The 19,254-nt window shown below is 38.7% G+C and overlaps 1 protein-coding gene across 1 annotated transcript in view; it reads right to left on the bottom strand.

Annotated features, from left to right (window-relative positions):
- Nucleotides 1-19,254, bottom strand: part of ANKRD26 (ankyrin repeat domain 26) — a 51,090-nt gene that overhangs the window by 24,223 nt on the left and 7,613 nt on the right. The window contains exons 9-22 of the mRNA XM_030467211.1: nucleotides 18,277-18,337; nucleotides 16,927-17,945; nucleotides 15,465-15,615; nucleotides 13,798-13,859; nucleotides 12,454-12,565; nucleotides 10,770-10,798; nucleotides 10,600-10,666; nucleotides 10,464-10,508; nucleotides 6,702-6,784; nucleotides 4,122-5,051; nucleotides 2,989-3,227; nucleotides 1,979-2,110; nucleotides 1,029-1,062; nucleotides 664-799 (exon numbers count right to left, since the gene is read on the bottom strand). Of these exons, the coding sequence (XP_030323071.1) occupies nucleotides 664-799; nucleotides 1,029-1,062; nucleotides 1,979-2,110; nucleotides 2,989-3,227; nucleotides 4,122-5,051; nucleotides 6,702-6,784; nucleotides 10,464-10,508; nucleotides 10,600-10,666; nucleotides 10,770-10,798; nucleotides 12,454-12,565; nucleotides 13,798-13,859; nucleotides 15,465-15,615; nucleotides 16,927-17,945; nucleotides 18,277-18,337 (3,100 nt within the window). The remainder of the gene's footprint in view (nucleotides 1-663; nucleotides 800-1,028; nucleotides 1,063-1,978; nucleotides 2,111-2,988; nucleotides 3,228-4,121; nucleotides 5,052-6,701; nucleotides 6,785-10,463; nucleotides 10,509-10,599; nucleotides 10,667-10,769; nucleotides 10,799-12,453; nucleotides 12,566-13,797; nucleotides 13,860-15,464; nucleotides 15,616-16,926; nucleotides 17,946-18,276; nucleotides 18,338-19,254) is intronic.

Here is a 19,254-nt window from a genome sequence, read left to right as displayed (position 1 = left end):
GAGTTTCCCCAAGTGGAGTCTGTTTTGCCTGTGACAGTAACTGTTAAGTGATAGCCCTGCCTTGGGATTGATTCTCAAGCTTTTTTTGTCATATTTTGTGCTGCTGAGGAGGGTCAGAAGGAGAGCAGCTGGCTGGCAGTTGGGCCTTTAGCCAAGGCTATCCCTTGCCTAACAAAATTTTAGCCTGGTTTAATAAACACAGTAAATGGTGTTCGTGTTTATATAATGGTATGTGTATAACTGCAAGCATCCTAAATCAGCTGATTTTATATCTCTCTATATATGTCTACATCTACCCATACATATGTATACTTAAGCAAAGTGCTTAATTTGCAGCACTATTTGTCATTAGCTCTTGAGGGGCTACATTCTGATGGCTGCATTAAAAGGAGCTGAACTGGACTCTACGAGAACCTGCTTCTCCAGCTCTGACTAGACAGAGAACCAGTGCTGAAGTAAGGCATGTTTGCTGACAACACAGGCAGACATCCAAGCTTTGGTTAAATCACTTGACCTCTCTTGAGGGAGGTCTCTTATTATGAAGAAAAATTAGACTGAAACACCTAGATCTGAAACACTGAAACACCTAATCGGGCATACAAAGAAATCATATTTTAGGAAGGAACTTGTAACAGCTGAAGAACAAATGAATTGAAAACATACCTGCATGATCCACACTAAGCTGTTCCAACAGCAACATAGCCTCTTTGTAGCTTGAAGTTGGTAATTCAACATCCTCTGAAGCTGCAGTGGATGAGCGAGTTGAATCATCATCACCTACATCCATCTGTATGCTGACCTACAAAGAATAAGTATTTTCTGTTTACAGCTGTGTAGTAATGCAGATCACTACAAATGTAGGAATGACTGATTCTGTCATTCACAGCCCATAGATCTGACTCTAATAGAATAAAGCTGCATACTAGTTGCCATTTTTGCATCTGGATGGGAACAGCATTTATGTAGTGATCATCTAAGAGACTAAATGCTGATACAAGCTATTTATCAAGAAGCTAATTTTACAGTACCTTGTTCTTCTCACTTTGTGTTTTTGTTGCAGGTCTGGAAAACAGAAATGTATGTCAGTACTGGAATGCTTATGGTAGAGGTGAATTAAACTAAAATTTAATTTAAGAACTTAGCTAGACATAGTTGGAGACAGAAAAAACCCTTTGTACTCATGTCTATTGGAAGGCTATTTTTTCCATAAGATATGAAGCAAACAGTTGAAATAACTGTTCTCTGCACTTCACTCAAAGTGACAGGAATCTTACAGCTACAGATATGCACATGTATAGCCAGTTACGTGCATTCCCTGTTTAATACTAGAGGTTTAGCTCTCTTCAGTATTGAAAATCCTTCTCATTCAGGTCAAATAATTCTGGATTCTCTAGTGTACTGGGTCTTGCCAGTATGAAGTTTATTTTCTTCATAGCAGCAATGCAGTGCTGTGTGTTAAGCTTCTGACCAAAGCTGTTTTGGTAACATACAAATGTTTTAGCTATTGCTTAACAGTACTTGTACAGCATTACCTGCTTCTGTTTCTCACTTTGACTCCCATACAACTAAGCTTTTTGGGGGTAGGGAGACAAGAAGTCAGGAGGGATACGGCAGAGGTAGGGAAAAAAAGACAGAAAAAAACCTGAGATGCCTGCAGTGAAAGAATAACTTTACTCTAAGTATTTCTTCTCCCTTTTTAAAAAATTACAAAAGATTATACTTACATATGTACACAGAGTCAGGTAATTATTCAGAATTTGTGCACATTTGACCTGATTTATCACTAACTTGGCTGATATGTTCAAAGCACTATAAGCAAAATAGAGATGTTTTTGAACAGAAAGGGCATCAGGTACTATGGTCACATGAAAGAATAAGAATCATGGTACATGTCAGGTTTACAAAACTTACCTTTAGCTTTAAGGTCATTTTTTATCACTAGGTAAGTTTTATTTATACCACTTCTTATATTCAGTACCTTTCTTCATCTTGAGATGTTTCAGTGAAAGTGCTATCATCCAGTGCTGGAAAAGCATTCTCACTGGAAGAGCTCATCTGCTTATTCGCCTTCTGCTTTGAAGTCTGTCTTCTATTTTTCTTTGCAAATTTACTACATTAAAGAGGGAAAAAAAATATAATCACCAACTGAGTAGTTTCACAGAAAATATTTCTGTGAAGTATCTTCTGTGAAACAGACGTAATTAAGATGAAACCCAGAAACAATGAAGACAAAAATATCTATGATAAAACACAAATTTGACCCCAAAGACTGTGGAAGATATTAAAATATTTTAAAAATCTTCCCCTAGGAATGAGGAGAAATGCAGAATATGGGCTAGAGTCAGGTAAGCTGGAACACATCTAATATGACCATTAAAAGAAATATCTAGAGCAGATTTTTTTTGACAGACAGGAACAAACATGTTTATGGTTACATAAAAATATTTGTTCCTTCTCCGAATGTTAGAGAGGCTGCTTTGGTAATGCCATCTTTTCCCTTTTCTTGACAAAGAGCCTCTGAAATTGATAAAAAAGAAAACACCAACTGCATGGAGTTTACTAAAATCACCTAGAAAAGGGAGAAAAAGTAAACTCCCAGTTGCTACTTTTCTTTTCTGGATGGCCAATTCCTACAAAATAACTTTTTTTCCAGTGTTCAGCTTTGATTTTGAAGACACATTTTGCCACACTATAGGCAAGGAAATACATGGGAAGTTGATTTTGCCTTCCCCCCCCCCCCGTCTTTTTCTTTTTCTAAAGCAGACAATAAATTTGAGCCTTCATTATGACTTTTTTTTTTTTTTAATTTTTTTTTTCTTTCCTTAAATGTTTGAGGAGCAGTGGACAACTCAGTATGGCTTCCAGCACTAAGAAAACTACTTCAGCTACTACAATATTAGAAAATCTAAATCCTACATCTCTACTACGATCAAAAAGATACCTTTATAGTACAACAAATATGATTTGATAATTATTTCCTTGGTTTACCCTTTCAATGGCATTTTAATCTCCTTTGATCTCTCCTCAGATGAAAAGTTTTTTTTGTGTTTTTCTTCTCTACTGTTTTCATTCTCCGTTTTCAAATGGTCACTCATCCTTAGGGTCACCTTTTGTTTCATTTGCTGATTAGCAACATCACTTGATGGTGTATTTAATTTGTCAAGATCATCTTGTTTTGCCACTGCCTGCATTTTGAAACCTCTTTGTTTGCTTTTTTCCTTCTCAACCTACAAAAAGAAAGTTCAAGTTTCAGGTATCTTTTAGTATTTCTAGGAGACAGAAATATGACATCCAATAATTTTCACTCATTTCAGAGTGAAATAATGTAAAATTAATTATTTTTTTTTTTTCAATTCACATAGAGAAGCATATTCACAAAATCGCACTACAAAGCGTATTAAGTCATTTAAAGTACTTTGAATTAAGTCATGATTAAAGACATAAAAAGATAGCCCTTAGAGAGAAAACAACAGCATTTCTTAAAACGTGAATGACAAAAAAGTGAAAGCACTACTGATGAAAAAAAGTCAGGACTACACAATGTTAGTTATAAAAACACATGAAAATCAAGTAGAAGTTGGCTGGGCTACTGCTTCCTTAATGATAGGAAAAAATTAAAAGATCCCAAACTCACAAGCAGAAAGGGTTTCACAGCAAACATGAATTTTAGTAAAGTGTAACGAAGACACACCATGCAGAAATCACAGCAAATTAAGAGATGAGTCAAGACCCTGTTCAGAAGCTATTTTCATTCTTTGATTTGGAATCTGAACTGATGTAATTGTCCGCATTTCTTTTTATAGCAATGAAGTGATAACTACTTACACTGGAACTGAGTGCCACCTACTGTTAAACTGGAACCACAATATATTCCACATTTTCAGAAAATAAGGACAACTCTCCAGTGCTCTCTTAATTCATAAATAAGGTATGTCTATTAAAACAAAGACCAATTTGTAGAGAGTGTCTTCCCTTAATGATGAATAGCTATAGTGAACAGGACCATAGATATGGAGAAAGACTCAAGAATATGGAGTAGCAGGGGAAGGAACTTCTACCTCTTTTTGGAGCTGTACCTTCTCCTTTTCCAAAGCCAGGAATACTATTTGTAGCATTCCTACCTTACTCTTAAATCTTTCCATATCTTGTTTTAGTTCTTCATCAAGATTCCTTTCCAGCATGCTACCTGATTGCTGAGCATGTGCAAAAAGACTTTCAGTTTCTGTTTCTCCTATCTTATTCTTGTTGATAAGGCAGTACCTGGGAACATCATCATTAAACCCAGAGTCTTTTCCAGTTTTCCTTTCTGTTACAAAAAGTGCATTTTCATTACTTGTAGAAACAGGTCTTATTTTAGGAAGAATAGTAGAAGCATCATCCAAAATACTTTTTAAGCTATGTTTCGAGGTGTAGCCAGGACTTTCCCCTACATTTCTACTACTTCCATTTTCATTCTCTTCCATTTCCACAGCAGGCATTTTCTTTTCCTCTCCTTTTGCTAGAGGTGCCTTTTTATTAGCTGTATTGTTTGTGCCATCTTCTCCATCTGCACTCCAGCTATCTTCCAGGTTTGTATTTAAGTTACTTTGATCAGGAGAGACACCAGGATTCGGAACTACAATTTCCAGTTTGGGTACTTTTTCACCCAGTGTAAGTTTAATATCTCCAAATTGACCTTTACTTTCTAACTTATTACTTGATTCTGTTGCATGAGATGAGACAACACAAAAGCTCTTCAACTCTTCACTGAAGCCATCTTCAGGTATTTCTTTCACAAGGGAAGTAGTTTTCCCAGTTTCATTAATTTCACCAAACAGCTGCTTCAGCTCTGCTGTAATGTTTTTAAAATTTGATTTCAATTCCCTTTTCTCAGTTTCAACCCACATTCTTTCATATCTTTCTTCCCAAGATTTTAAAATAAATGGCTTGTCAGCACTGTGTGATTCCTCATTTTCTGCTAGGGCATCCTGATGTGAAATTTCTGCTTTGTCAGTCTGATTTCCATGTGCTGTTTTTTCTATCAAGTTGGTAGTTTCTAAAATATATTTATCCTTAAGTAAACAAGTACAGACAGAAAGATTACCAAGGAAAAGGTTAAGTTCTGTTACAAACTCATCCTATCATGTAACAGAAATAATAGAAATAGAACACTTTGAGAGCAATTTTTCTAATAAAAAAAATCGAGGGATACTAAATGAAATGTTCACTGAATCACCATTTTTTTCAAAATAGAAGAGCTTAATTTTGTGACAACAGTTTTTCCTGGATTAGATTTGTCTAGACAATAGGCTTGCTTTTAACTTTTATCCTCCCTGCTTTCTGTAACACCTGGCATTTGTTACAAAGTAAATTTTTTTTTCACAGTTTATTGCTTTAACATAATTTTTAATTACTACTGCCTATATTTTCTCACCCTCCTTCCTCCATCATTCTCTACTGTCTGGCATTTTACAGGTTCCAGTTAGCTAAGCTAACACGATGTGAATTAATGTGATAAGCTTTTTACTGTCCGCATGGAAAATTAAGCTAAGTTAGGATTATTTCTTCACCCAAGACTCAGAAATACTAAATTCTATTCCACTCCATGCTCCAAAGAAAAGCATTTATTGGGGAAATCTGTCCAATCCTTCCCCCCATTCATCAAAAATCAGAAACCCAAGCTTGTATGAAAAGGGTACCATAGCTCAACACGGCCCAGTCTCCTCACATGGAGGAGTTTTAGCTATAGGAGTTAAATGCTCTGTTACTCAACAGTTCTGACTGCTCCTGGCATGGTCACAGCCCTAGTGTGCTCCCTCCCCACCTGCCTCCTTAGCTGATGATGCCTTTTAAATTGAGCCTGTAGTCTAAGATCATCTAACTCCTCCCTCTTTTCTTGTTAGCCAGAATCTTTTCTTCCTCTGCAAAAATTCCTCATTTCAGAACAGGGAAGGAGCACCTCAGCCAGCCACTACCTGTCTCAGCCTCTCTATTACCATGTTTGTTGTCCAACTATTACCACCTTCCAAGAGGCTCCAGTTCTGTGCTCTGCCTGGAAGATGGACATGCTTAATTCTAACATGGTGCCTCAGTGTGGGGTAGAAATAATTTGCTCTGCTGTCCTTTGAGGTGTTACAGAAGACTCCAGACCCCTCTATCCAGCCCTGTCCTGTATACCCAAGCACAAAGAAGATGCCTGTCTTATTGCCCTCTAGAACACCCCCTGAAAAAAAGATAACAAACCCTTTCCAAACACATTAACAAGGCCAAACAAGTGCATGTTTGGCAGAGATAAAGCATAGGAAAGGTCACCAAAATTCAAGGAGTTTTGCATGATCTTCCTCTTACAAAGAGGAAGACCAGATAGATTTAATCGACCAGATCAGCAGGTGATAGGCAAATCTCCCTCTTCAATTTAATATGGATTTTGCATATGGAACGAAATACATTTGACTGCATTGTTTTTCAGGAAAAACAAGGGTCAGAACTTAAGCCATCCAGCTGGAAATGAAGCTGTACAACAGCAAGTGTCCAACAGGATGACAAAGGTTTTACTCAACTGTTAGAAGACTGTATCCAACTTCACTTCAGACTGTGAGAAAACTTCCATCTACAGGATTCCCCCTTCAGTATTACTCACTTACTGGTTAGTTTTCTTTACCTTAGTGTACAGTACAATTTACCAATTCAGACTCTAATTGATAATATTTGATTATACATACCTTCACCCCATAGTTTTCAGTGGCATCCTTGATGTCTTCTCTTTCAGCTGATGACATATGAAAGGCAGATCCTGAGTACTCACCTAGAGTGAAAAAACACACATTTTTACAACCAGCGTGGCTTAATGCTACTTATTCACACCTAGTGTACAAGCATTATGTGAATATTTGTGAGAAAAACCTTACACAAAATAACACATTCCCTCAAATTTGTGAGCAGCCAGAGAGAAAACTATTGAAATACAGATTAAATACGCACCTGCCTGAATTCCTTTCTTCCGTAGCATTTTACTTAATGCAAAAAGGAAATTTTGTGAATATCACTGTAATTTGTCACAATTAAGCCATTCCTGTTTCTTAAGGGTGTGTGATCTCTCTCCCTGTGCCCCATGCAGTAACTAGCTACATTCTTCCAGCAATTTTAATTTCTACGTGTTGTGCACAGAAAATCATAAGCCACAAAATCACAGCCATGAGACATTTAAGGCACCAGGTTTACTTTCTGCATGAAACAGATCTGTCTTTAGATGGGAATCCGGACTGAATATTTCAGTCTAGCTGTTGCCTAATCTATTGCAGAAGACACAGGTAGCAGTCTGAACAAAAGACAGGCTTGTGAAATGCTGAGAAATAACCTGTGACCTGGATGTTTCATCTGTACTGAGAACTGGATTTCACTCTTTCCTCTTGCAGAATTTCAGAGAAATATTGAACAGGTCACAAACTCCTCAGAAGCAGTCATTCAGTCTGGAATCCCCATTATGGGTTGCCTATCTTGAATCTAGGCTATATCTGATAACTGGACTCCAGATAGTCCCAGATACAGTTTAGAAGCAGCAACTCATTGTCCCTCTTTGTGTTCAAAGCACACTAAACCCTTTCAAGTATCAAGTATTCAGAAAGACACAAGTCCCACCAGATGAAGGGTGGCATCTAAAAGCAGAGATGGAGGGTCTCCATTTCAGTCACTCTGAAAATCCTTTCCAGCTCCATGATTCTATGATCTCTACACAGTAAGGTTTCTGTACATAAAAGAGGGACAAAAAATTCTACAAGCAAAGTGGGCAAGAAAGGAAAAAATTGGTCTCTTAAAAAAAATACCGGAGGGTCAAGTATTTGAGTCACAGGGCCCACCTCACTTCTGGCATTATCTGCTTTAGGTAACTGCTTTTCCAAATTTTTCTTCCTTAAGGGAACTGCATTAGATACAAACTTAGAGTTCCAACTCAGACATCTGAACTGGGAACCCAAGCCCTTCAACCAGTCATACAGGTCTCCAGGGGTCAATTCTAATCTCAAATTACACAGTGTGGAATAATAATTTTCTCCTTCTACCTCAGTCACTGGTAGGTGCAGTTTACTGAATTTTCTGTAAATGTAGGGGTTATTTTTTGGGGTATTTTAGTACAAGGCATTTCCCACATCAGTCATCAGTGGGTTGGAAGCACTTATTTCACAGGGTTGTTATGATCATCTACTGATGCTTGTGATGCACTTCAGACATTCTGACCAGCATTAAAGATAATAACAACAACAATAATTAATGATTATGTAATAAACAGTATGGTTCTGTAAGAAAAACAGGTACTTCCCCCTTTTTCTTGTTCTTCAAGCTCACAGAGTAGATGTAGTCTTTAGAGATGCTTGTAGACATCCCCAATACCAAGCTGCTTGCTGGTGCAGAGGAAGGCTCCAACCAGCATTAGTAATAGAGGACAGATACGTTGGTGGTCAAAGAGTATTTGTAGATAGCACCATTGAAGGTACTACAGAATGCAATATATTATCAATACCAAGATTCTTGGAATAATTAAACACTCGGCTCCTATATAAAGAACCTCTATAACTTGAAGATCAACATCTTCCTTCCCTACGACAGTTACACACAATTTTTGTAGAAGGGTCCACATCCCTCTTACTAAAGCTGTGATGTGGCTGGATACTTTGAACCAGCAAGTTCCTCTCTCACCAAGCATACAGTTCTGGGAGCGCTAACTGGAAGGGGTGGCCAGAACCACTGGAGCCTGGTGAAGTTCAAGAGAATTATCTGCACAGATGCCACACTCATTTGTAACATCCTTTCAGAAAACAAAAGGAAAAGAACTTAAGAGAGCAGAACTAGGCACAGACAGGCACCCAGTTTGTTGGTAATCTGCACAGAAGCCTTTTGAATGGTAACCATGTCTACTAGAACAAGCAAAGCCTAGATCCACCTGTGTGCTTGGAGTTTCTACTACTCCTAGAAGTCCCCCTTCCCCCAGGCAGAGCAGGGGGTGGTCAGACAGACAGGACTGTTTCTATAAAGGTATATTTAACAGATTTCTTCCATCACTTTGACAAAGTTCATCCAGGTCACACACTGCAATATGCATGCAGCTTCCTACTGTACAACTCCATCACTCTCAATGTGTCACACAGACATCACAATTTTACTTAACACAGACTAAATATTTTGTGGATGCAGGAGAGAGCTGTGACACTTTTTCCTGACCAATACTGTACAACAGAGACTGCATAAGCTATTCTGGTCAACTCTGTCTTACAGAAAGCTGGATAAAGGTAGACCTGCCAGAACCCAGTAGTGGCCTCCAAACATACAACTCTCATATCCTCTGTTCAGAGTACGTAGGTGTCTTAATCTTTTCCACTTTCAGAGTCCATACACTTCAAAGTTAGGTGGCATGCTGCTATTAATCAAAAGCAAATCAGATTCCTATTCAGTCTTCCCCACTACTGTCAACAGTAAAGTTTTCAGTAGGAGTGATTTGAGCCTGAAGTCTCAGCCTTCAGATAGTATATTTCAGGATCCCTGGAGACATTAAGGTTTCATTTCTATCGGGTTTAATTAGCTTTGAAATTTCTGTGTGATCTTCACAGAAAAAGGAAAAAGGCAATGTTTTACTATCTGCAAAATTCCAGTTTTAATGGTCAGTAATTACAGTCCGTTATTCTTTTTTAAGGCACTAGAAAAATAATTCAAAACCAAACTGAAATAAGGACTTGTCCAATTAGCTGTTGCAACTACAACTGTTAATAGGGCATTTATACTTTTCTTTTCCTTTCTTTCCTCTAAAACAAATACGTAAAAGAACTTGGAGCTATTTTTATTCTATATTTAGAAGTTACAGGTTCTCTTACTTGCCTTAACATATCTGTTCACCTCTCCCTGGTTTGTGTTTTCAAGGGCCGATTGTAGCAGCTCTAAAACCTGAATGGGGAATTGTTTCTCATCTCATTACAAATATGCAAATAAAAATGCAATAAACTTTCGGATGAAGAAACTAAAAATCCATCCTCCTCATACACAGTGAACCAGCTATACACTTTAGCCTTTTTTCCAAAGAAAAAATTACTCCTTTCAACATGTTGACATTGTAACTTACTCCCACCTTGTTTCTATTTTCCAGTTCCTTCCCCTATCTCTGAACCTGCTGGTCAGCTTTCAAGAAAGGAGAGGGAAACCTCAGAGGAATGTACTTGCTGCTTGTTTGCAAACAACTGCCAAACAGGAAGGGTGTTTTTTAGAAACTGGAAAGGTCTGCCTGAAAATGGGAGATGACAGCAAGTATGGTGGAAGAAACCCTCACAGTGCTGACTGGCAGACTAGAGGATGCAGCACCACAGGCAAAAGAGCGTATTTCAATAGACCTACTCCCAGAACACCTTGCTAGAACCATTAATTAAAGATTAGGAAAAAAAAAAATCTACAAGTGCAATGTGTCTGCCCATAAAAGAACACTATAAAGAGACTGTTACGAATACCTTCAATATCCTCTGCATCTCCTAACTCAAATTCCTCCAATAGATCTGAAAAACAAATAAATCAGATGCTTTATGAAATACTCTTATCCATAAAGATTATAATGCTAAATCCAGAATCACATTAAGTGAATATTACCTGATTTCTGCTGCCATTTTTTAGGAGATGTTTCATTAACTTCCAAAATAGATTCAGAAGTTTTCAGCTATGAAAGACACAATCCAAGGATAAAGAAATTAAATTCGAAGTAACTACCTACTATTTAATGAGCAGAACAAGTAGTCAGTCTGACAGGAACAAACACTCACCTGTGAATTGTGGGGTTTCTCTGAAAAGCCTGGAGGGAAAAAATGGGTGGGGAAGTGTTATTTAAGGTAACTTTTACTCCATTCAACATCAGTAGTTTCTGCAACTAAGTAGCAGTTGCAAGCATTATTGCATCAAAAGTACAATACCTAACATTTAATTACCTCATTATACAGCATTTGTATTACTATACCAGAAGTGGACAATGCATACAACCCACTATGCACCTCTGGTTTAAAAAATAATAATCACAGATCTAGTAAGATTCCTGTTAAGGAACAAGGCCAAGTACAGGATCAAAACACCTAGTCCTTCTGAGGAACCAAATTCCACTTCCTAAAAGGATTGTTTCAAAAGCCAAAGCTGGTCTGCTGCAATCATTGAACATAAAATTGTTCAAAAGCACTATGACTGTGATTACCCTCTGTGTTTAAGAGTTTAATGTTGAGGAGTCTTTTCCCTTCAACTGATGGGACACAGAAAGCACACCTTCAGAGAAAGAAACCTCATACACATGCCATTCAATGAGGTAAAAAATGCTGGTTCTCATCAGATTGTTCTGGTTTAGCTACCAGGGAAACAAAAGAAACAAATGCTGTTTTGCTGTAATCTGCATTTATAGCATAGTTCCAAATATTAATAAAAAACCCAACATTTTTGTCCAACATAAAATCATTTCCAAACCCACATAATCTCTAGCCTATCTGTATTTCTCACTCTCCCTTAGCTATTTTACAGTCTGAGTCCTCTCATGAAAGAATTATATGAAATGTTACTCTGAATGTCTCCACAGAAAAATTTTTATATTAAAAAAAAAACAAAACAAAACTAACAAAAAAACCACCAAAACCCAGCACATTAAAAAAATATCCAGTATTTGATTTCAGTAAACTTGGTGATCCAGCAGTATGGAAATCCCTTAAAAAGATTAACAAAATCACCAGTAAAATCATATTGGTTTTAAACTTATTTTAGTAGAATCATACACAGCAGACTTCCATGACAACTCCCAACATCTACACTCACAAGATCCCAGAAGCTCGTGAAGTTTTGCTTTCAGCTTACTAAACTAAAACTAGATCCAATTCTTCAGCTATTCCACTGAACCTATACTACAAGCAGAACTGACAAACCACTTGTTACAAGAGAAATACTCCAGAAAAAAATTCAACCCCAATAACAAAGCTTCCCTGCCAAAACTACCCACGCTCCAGACACTCAAGAGATGAGTGTCACAAACTACAGGCAAAAACCCTTAGCAACAAAACTTGAACTTTAAGTCACATTTAAGTCATATAAATCACCTAGGCAAAGCACAATAGGGGGAAAAACCAAAACACTTTGCCAGATTATGGCTTTCTTCTGCTGCATTCTCATCAAGAATGTTTAAATGTTCAGATGTGTCAGTCCTACACCACCTGCACTTTCATCATTGTGCAACAAGAACCTGAATCCAAAAAATACAAACACGTCCAGAGAACACACACAATGCAAACACGACAACTTCCTTCACATAGTGCTCAGCAAGAGCCAGGATAACTGCTGTTAATTAAAAATTACTAAGTGCTTCATCTGTATTGTGCATATCCACATCATAACAGCATTTCTAAGACAGACACAGATAAAAGTTCACTTTAGCCCATAAATGCTTATAACAGACAAACATTTAGTCCACCAGGATTTTACCATTGTCGTGTCCCCCTGAAACAATCTGTGAACATGCTCCATGTTGGTCTGCAGCTGGGAGCAACACACCAGAGGATACTCTTCTCGGACTTTCTGACTCCGTTTGTATAATCTAGAGCACAAGCATGAGAATTGGTACCACTAATTTTCAACTCATTCCTACAGAAAATGCTCCTGCTAAACCAACTTGCATAGCACAGTATCAGGTATATTAGAGATACAAAAACAAAAGCCTTGGAAAGGACACATTGAGACATAGTATATGGGACAATCAGAGCAGCTGGGTTTTTCTTCAGATCGCAGGCAAATACCTCACAACTTGTCTAAACTATAGGTCACCCAGGAAACCCGTGGATGCTCCCCATCCCTGGAAGTGTTCAAGGCCAGGTTGGATGGGGCTTTAAGCAACCTGGTCTAGTGGCAGGTGTCTCTTGCCATTTAGTGGGGGTGGAAATAGGTGGTCTTTAAGGTCCCTTCCAACCCAGAACACTCTACAATTCTGTTCTGTCACACTAATAAACCAGTAACTGCAGGTCTGTGGTGATCCAACTTTTGTACTGAACTTGGACCTGACATTCAAGTTTTTGCTTAAGTTCCCTAGACATGTATCCAGCAGTGGTGGGTAAACACATTGCTACTCACAAGCAGAAGGGCAAACTGCACTGAACAAAGACAATCAAGGCAAAGCTTACAGAAAATAAGGCTACCTAAAAAAACCCTGTATAATATTTTAGTCTTGTATTTTTCAGAAGGGAGTAGAGAGGAGTTCATTTTTCCTACAAGAAAAGTCAGAGGGTTAGCTACAGATCCTGCTCTTTTTCTTCTAACACATTATCACAGATGGAACGAACTAAAGGGCAAACACAGCCAGCACGTGTGGTGTGTCTGTTCAACATGCCTTCAAAAAGGGCAAAAATACAACTTCTAAAAGTAGAGAGGACCTATTCAGAAGCAGCTAACCACCTAGGCTGCAGCTCTTAAGGGCAACCACTGACCAGGTCAGTGCAATACAGCTGTATGGTGAAAAAGCAACAATCCTCCCTGCCAGCCCCTATGAAAATGATGTCAGAGTATTTTAAGCATCAAGAAACTTCACTACTTTGATACTATACTAGAAACCAAACTCAAAGGCCAGTTGCTATGAGATCTGACCTAACTTTATCTTGCTCTGAACAGCTGGCCAAGAGCAGGACAATTTCAATGGTCCCCGGTTACACACATGTGGCAGAAGTAGGACATGAGGAAATAAGCCTCAGCAATTGTAGGGCCTAAGCCAAAAGCAAGCTCTCAGGTGCTTCTGGATCTTACTCCTACAATTTCTCCCCTGTCCTTCACAGAAAGTACCTCAGAATCCCAGGGAGAATCAGCATCTTCTTCATCCTCTGCTCCCACTGCTGGCAAGACACCTATGAATGAGGTAAGAAGTGAGACACTGAATGTTTTTATTTCACTCTGCTAGTTCCCATCAGCAAGCCTGGCATTCAAAAAATATGCAGTGCTTGTCCTGTTGAGGGACAAACTAGGAACTGAGTCTTACTGAAGGTTTTCTTCACACCTAGCCACATCTTAGTATTCCCTTTACACTGTTACCTCCTCTTGCCTCCTTCCTCGCAGAAGATGTCTACGAACAACAGCTGGCACAGCTACAAGCAACACCCAGCCCGTGTTTAGATAATATTCAGAAAGTTGCAGCCCTATGGTATACAGAGTTTAGGTCACCTGTTCACTAGCCTACAGCTTCAAAATTTGGCATTTACTATCACTTTCCACTGCACAGGAGGTACCATAGAAACACCACCTAAACATCTTCAACCTACCATCACTAAAATCACCAAGAAACAATGCTCCTTTCATAGTGCTACCAAGAAAGAACTTCCTTGACACTGAGTTGTTACCCTGCAGCTTCCTACAAGCTAGACACCTAAGCATTGCTGTTTCAGAATTAGTAGAGGCTCACAGCTCACTCACACAAAAAACACTTCTGTTCCAGATGTTTAACATCTAAATCTCTTCTCTAGCAGACAGACATAAGGCTCAGTCTCAGTGGGCTTCTGGCAAGATTAGACAATCTTCACTGATTTATTTTAAGCTATTTCATTAGGTAAAATTGACTGAGGATTCACTGAAGTGATGACATGGATGCAGAGGGAAGAAGAAGCTGGAGACCAGTGAGGGCACCCACCCCAGAAAAGGGCAACTGGTGGTTCCAGCCTGGGCTATGACTATTTAAGTGATGCCAAATGCACACTTATGGTGAAAAGCACACAGACAGAAAAGTGTGCATAGCCACGACACCTGAATACAGCAGGTTCTGCCAGCTGTGTAGCATCAGACAGATCAGCAGCTACACATGTTCTGGTAACAACTACCATACCAAGCTACTCTCTGGACACAGACAATGGGAACAGTGCCTTCTACTCCTGCTCTGAGACCTGAGCCAAGCACCAAAGGTGCTCAACTCTGACCAAGCTGGCAATGCTTTCAAGCATATAGAAGTGGGGCACTGGAGAGACCTCCTACATTCTGGAACCAGACAAGGTGAGGCACTGAAAGAGAACAGCTTGCTCTCAGCTTGACTCAAAGCATTCACAGGTTTTAGCCAAGAGCAAGCACAGGTTCTTGCTCTTTAGCCAGCAAGCACAGGTTTTCAATCCGATGGCATGGGCCAGGAAGGGGAATTACAATCACACCCAAGACACTCTAGTACTTCTCTTTTTCATCTGTAAATTTTGTTCAGATCACTTCAGGAAGAACACAGCAACAAAAACAAAAGTGGTACTTGATTTGTACACCACAGTTGTGAACACAATGCCACCATTTCAGTTTTTAAAGAGTAAGAAAAAAGGAACAAAAGCTGCTGTCCTACTCTGCCAGTAGAGTCCCACTAGGATTCACAGGTGAGGGAAGAATTTCCTATCTCAAAAGTCAATCACCATTTTAGTTAATTTACTGTGCCTTAGTATCTACAGAGGAAGAATTTGGATCAGTATTTACTAAATCATTTGTCTCACCAGTGTTGTCTTTTAAAGCACTGTGCACTTGATGGATATCATTAGTAGATTGTTTCACACCCTCATTAACTGCAGTTTGTAGCTCTTTACCACTGTCTTCCTTCTCCTGCTCCTCCCCCTCCTCCTCTTCTTCCTGTTCAGGTGATTCTTCCTGAAAGAGATGGACCAAAACAGCTTGACAGAGCAGAAACAAGCATCTTTGCCATCCACAGATAACCTGAAAAACTTTTTTTGTGTAATACTTCTCTTAAGTCTCAGCTCAATGGGGTGCATAAACAATAATATTAGAAAGGTTTGACCAGATGATCCTTGAGGTCCCTTCCAACCTGACATTCTATGATTATGACTATGAAGACAAAAAGGAAACTTTGTTGAGCTTTGTTTTACCAAGCCTTCAATTTTCCACGGAAATCTGTATGAGTAGAAAGAAACACCTAATGTCCTAAGTCTCATCCCTGCTTTTGCAAAGCCCCCAAGAAGTACTTCCTCATGTCAGTCTAATTCTAGCTTCATTTCACAGAATCACAGAATCATCAAGGTTGGAAAAAACCTTTAAGATCATCGAGTCCAACCCTCAGTCTTACACCACTGTAACCACTAAAACCATCTCCAGAAGTGCCACGTCTACCCATTCTTTAACACTCCCAGGGACAACAATACGTCCCTGGACAACCTGTTCCCATGCTCCACCACTCTTTTGGTCAATAAATTTTTCCTATATAACCAACCTGAATCTCCTCTTGTGCAATGTGAACTAATTTCCTCTTATCCTATCACTAGTCACTAAGGAGAAGCAGCCAGCACCCACCTCACTACAGCATCCTTTCAAGTAGCTGCAGAGGGCAATAAGGTTTCCCCTCAGCCTTCTCTTCTCCAGGATGAACAGCCCCAGCTCCCTCAGCCTCTCCTCGTAAGACCTGTTCTCCAGACCCCTAATCATTTTGGTTACCCTTCTCTGCACCCTCTCCAGCACCCTGATGTCCTTCCTATATTGTGGCGCCTAAAGCTGCACACAGTACTCGAGGTGTGAATTTCAGTTACATCATTCCAGAACACATTCCTTCTTTTCCTCTACTTTGCTCCAAGGAAAATCACTAGCTTCTTGCTCTCAAGTGCAACCTTTCAGCCACCACACTACAAATTTTAATATGACAGTAAATCTTCACATATAAAATCTGTACATACAACTGAGAAAAATTAAATTCTAGGGAAAGTCCACTGCCTATTCTTTTTCCTGCAAAACCACAGTGACCAATAGGAAAAAATAATACTGAAGATACTGCCTGATGTTATTCTTATACCTAAGAAACTTCTTTGGCTAGAAGTTCAAAGATTTTCTAATATCAAAAGATGGATATATGTGAAGAATAAGTATTAAGAGAAATCCAGTTTACCATTTGTTTATAACCTATGCTAACCTTTAGAAAATACCCTTGGGACTGAAACATCCCTATGTACTTACTTTAGTACTTGAGTGAAATGCTTCTCTTAATCTTTCTCCACACTTATTTAAGTGCAAGTTTTCACTTTCTTGTTTCAGTGCTTCACAGACTTCATCATCTACTTCATCATATTGCTCTTCTGCAGTATCTTCATCATTTACATGTTCAAGCATGACAGAGTTTGGTTTTTTACTTTCAAGCCTTGGGCTTTTTGCTGCTGACCAAGAATTCGTACCATTTTCAAAGCCATCACTAAAGCTTGACTTTTTCTCCTTCTCCTTCTCACTATCTGTGAGGGACTGAGGTATCTCCTTTTTCCAGTCTGTCATTTCAGAGTCTGAAAAACAGGACTCAGCACTTCTATGAAACTTCTCTTGAACCATGCTTTTCCTGTTCCAGTCTTCTTGTCTATCTTGTAAATTATTTAGATTTTGAAAGACAGCCTGTTTTGGTACTGACTTGCAAGATACTTCATTATTCATTACCTTTGGAGATATGGCAGTTATATCTTCTTGCAACTTTTCGTAACACCCAGCTATAAAAGACACAGGAGCATCAACAGATTCCTTTTCATCATGTTTTTCACTTATTTTCACATCACAGACATCTTCAGTTCCACACCAATCTTCTCCTTCATACTTGAAGTTACTCAAATACTTCAATTTTTGATTAATTTTTACTTCAGGTTCTGTTTTCTCCCTCTGCTCCTCCTTCTGTATGTCATTAGACTGAGTTTCTTCAAGATCTTCCACCTTTTCATCTTGACTAAGATCCTCCTCCTCTTCTTCTTCTTCCTCCTCATATTCTTCATCATCATCTCCAGTGTCATTTTCATCACCTTCCTCCTCCTCCTCCTCTTCCTCTTCCTCCTCCTCCTCTTCCTCCAATTCTTCTCCCTCCAGGTTGCTTGTATCAGAGACATCTTGATTCAACAATTCACCAGCTTCTTCTTTGTTCAGGTCTGCATCTGTAGAGGTTCTTGGTTTGAGGCTTTTCTTTGGTGACCTAGGACTTTCAATTCCAGAACCATCACCATCCTCTTAAAACAGGAAAAAAAGGAAAAATGCATATGAACAAAAGGAGTTACTTAGACTAATTGCAATAGTCATATTTCCAGACTAATGCACAGAAGAGGAATCATCTGAGAATGTTAGGAAAAGGAGCTAAGTAAGGGATGGGCAGGATGGAGGAAGAACTTGACCAGGGACAAAGACCTAGGAGGAGATTAATATCTTCATTTTAATGATATGGCTTATTTATTTCTCAAATGAGTATGTGCTGTATTCTCAAAATTTACTTTTTTTACTATAAAAAATATAAAAAGTGACTTAGCAAGCCATGTGTCATGCAATCTTTTCCAGATAGCTTACTGTTTTTCCTGAGCTGCTGAGAAGCATTCATCAACAGTGTCAAATTTGGCTTCTGTGGCTTCTGCAAAAAAAAGATTTAAGAAAAAAAATATTTTTACTTAAGAAAAAACCAAAATAGTAACAACACATCATTTGTTCACAACAAATCTTGAATAGTAAATAAAATCAAGCTGTCCTCTTGGTAGTGCTCAAGTGCTGGCTTCATCCTTCACTTCTAACTCCTCAAATACCCCACTATACAGTGAGTATTTCATCCCAAAGCACTGTGCAGGAAGCCGTCTGCTTCCAAAACCATGTTTACATGCATAACAGTTCTAAAAATACATTTTTAGTCTAATGCTTATTAAAATTCATCTGTCTTTAAGATAGCAGTTTCAAAATACTTACTTACAAATGTGCACATTGCAAGTAACTGCTAAGATCCCCAGACTTAATGAACAACTTAGTCCCTGTAAGTACATGCCCCTAAATTTCAGTATCATGCCAGAAAGAGGCATCATTTCTATTTAAATCACAAAACCAAGTATGCTGGCATTTCCAGCATTACAGAATGGATTGAATTGCCACACTTAGGTTCCTCATCACTGCAAAAATCTCAGGACAACAGAATGGATGCTCCAAACGTCAGTGCAGAAGCTGAAAATTCTTCAGAAAACGAGTAAATAGAGTAGGAGTGAGAGCTTGTAGCTGACAAAAAGTAAATTGAGCATTTAAAAGAGAGGGAAAACATTTGGTGTGATATGACACATAAGCATGGAAGGCCATCTCAAAGAAGAGAAAAGAGGGCCCATTTGAATAACTCATCCACTGAGTGGTCTTGAGGACTGTGACCATGAAGAAGGAGAACTAGGTGATGAAGGATTTCAGTAGATCCTGAGAAATAAATGACCCTTCCCTATACCTGTTGCATTTTATCACCAAATTTGCAAGAAACAATGTTTGAAGAAGAACAGAATAGATTATAATAGGAACTTAGAA

The sequence above is a fragment of the Calypte anna genome, chromosome 1 (assembly GCF_003957555.1).
Source record: "Calypte anna isolate BGI_N300 chromosome 1, bCalAnn1_v1.p, whole genome shotgun sequence".
NCBI classification, from domain to species: domain Eukaryota; kingdom Metazoa; phylum Chordata; class Aves; order Apodiformes; family Trochilidae; genus Calypte; species Calypte anna.
This window is presented reverse-complemented; position numbering and strand designations above follow the sequence as displayed.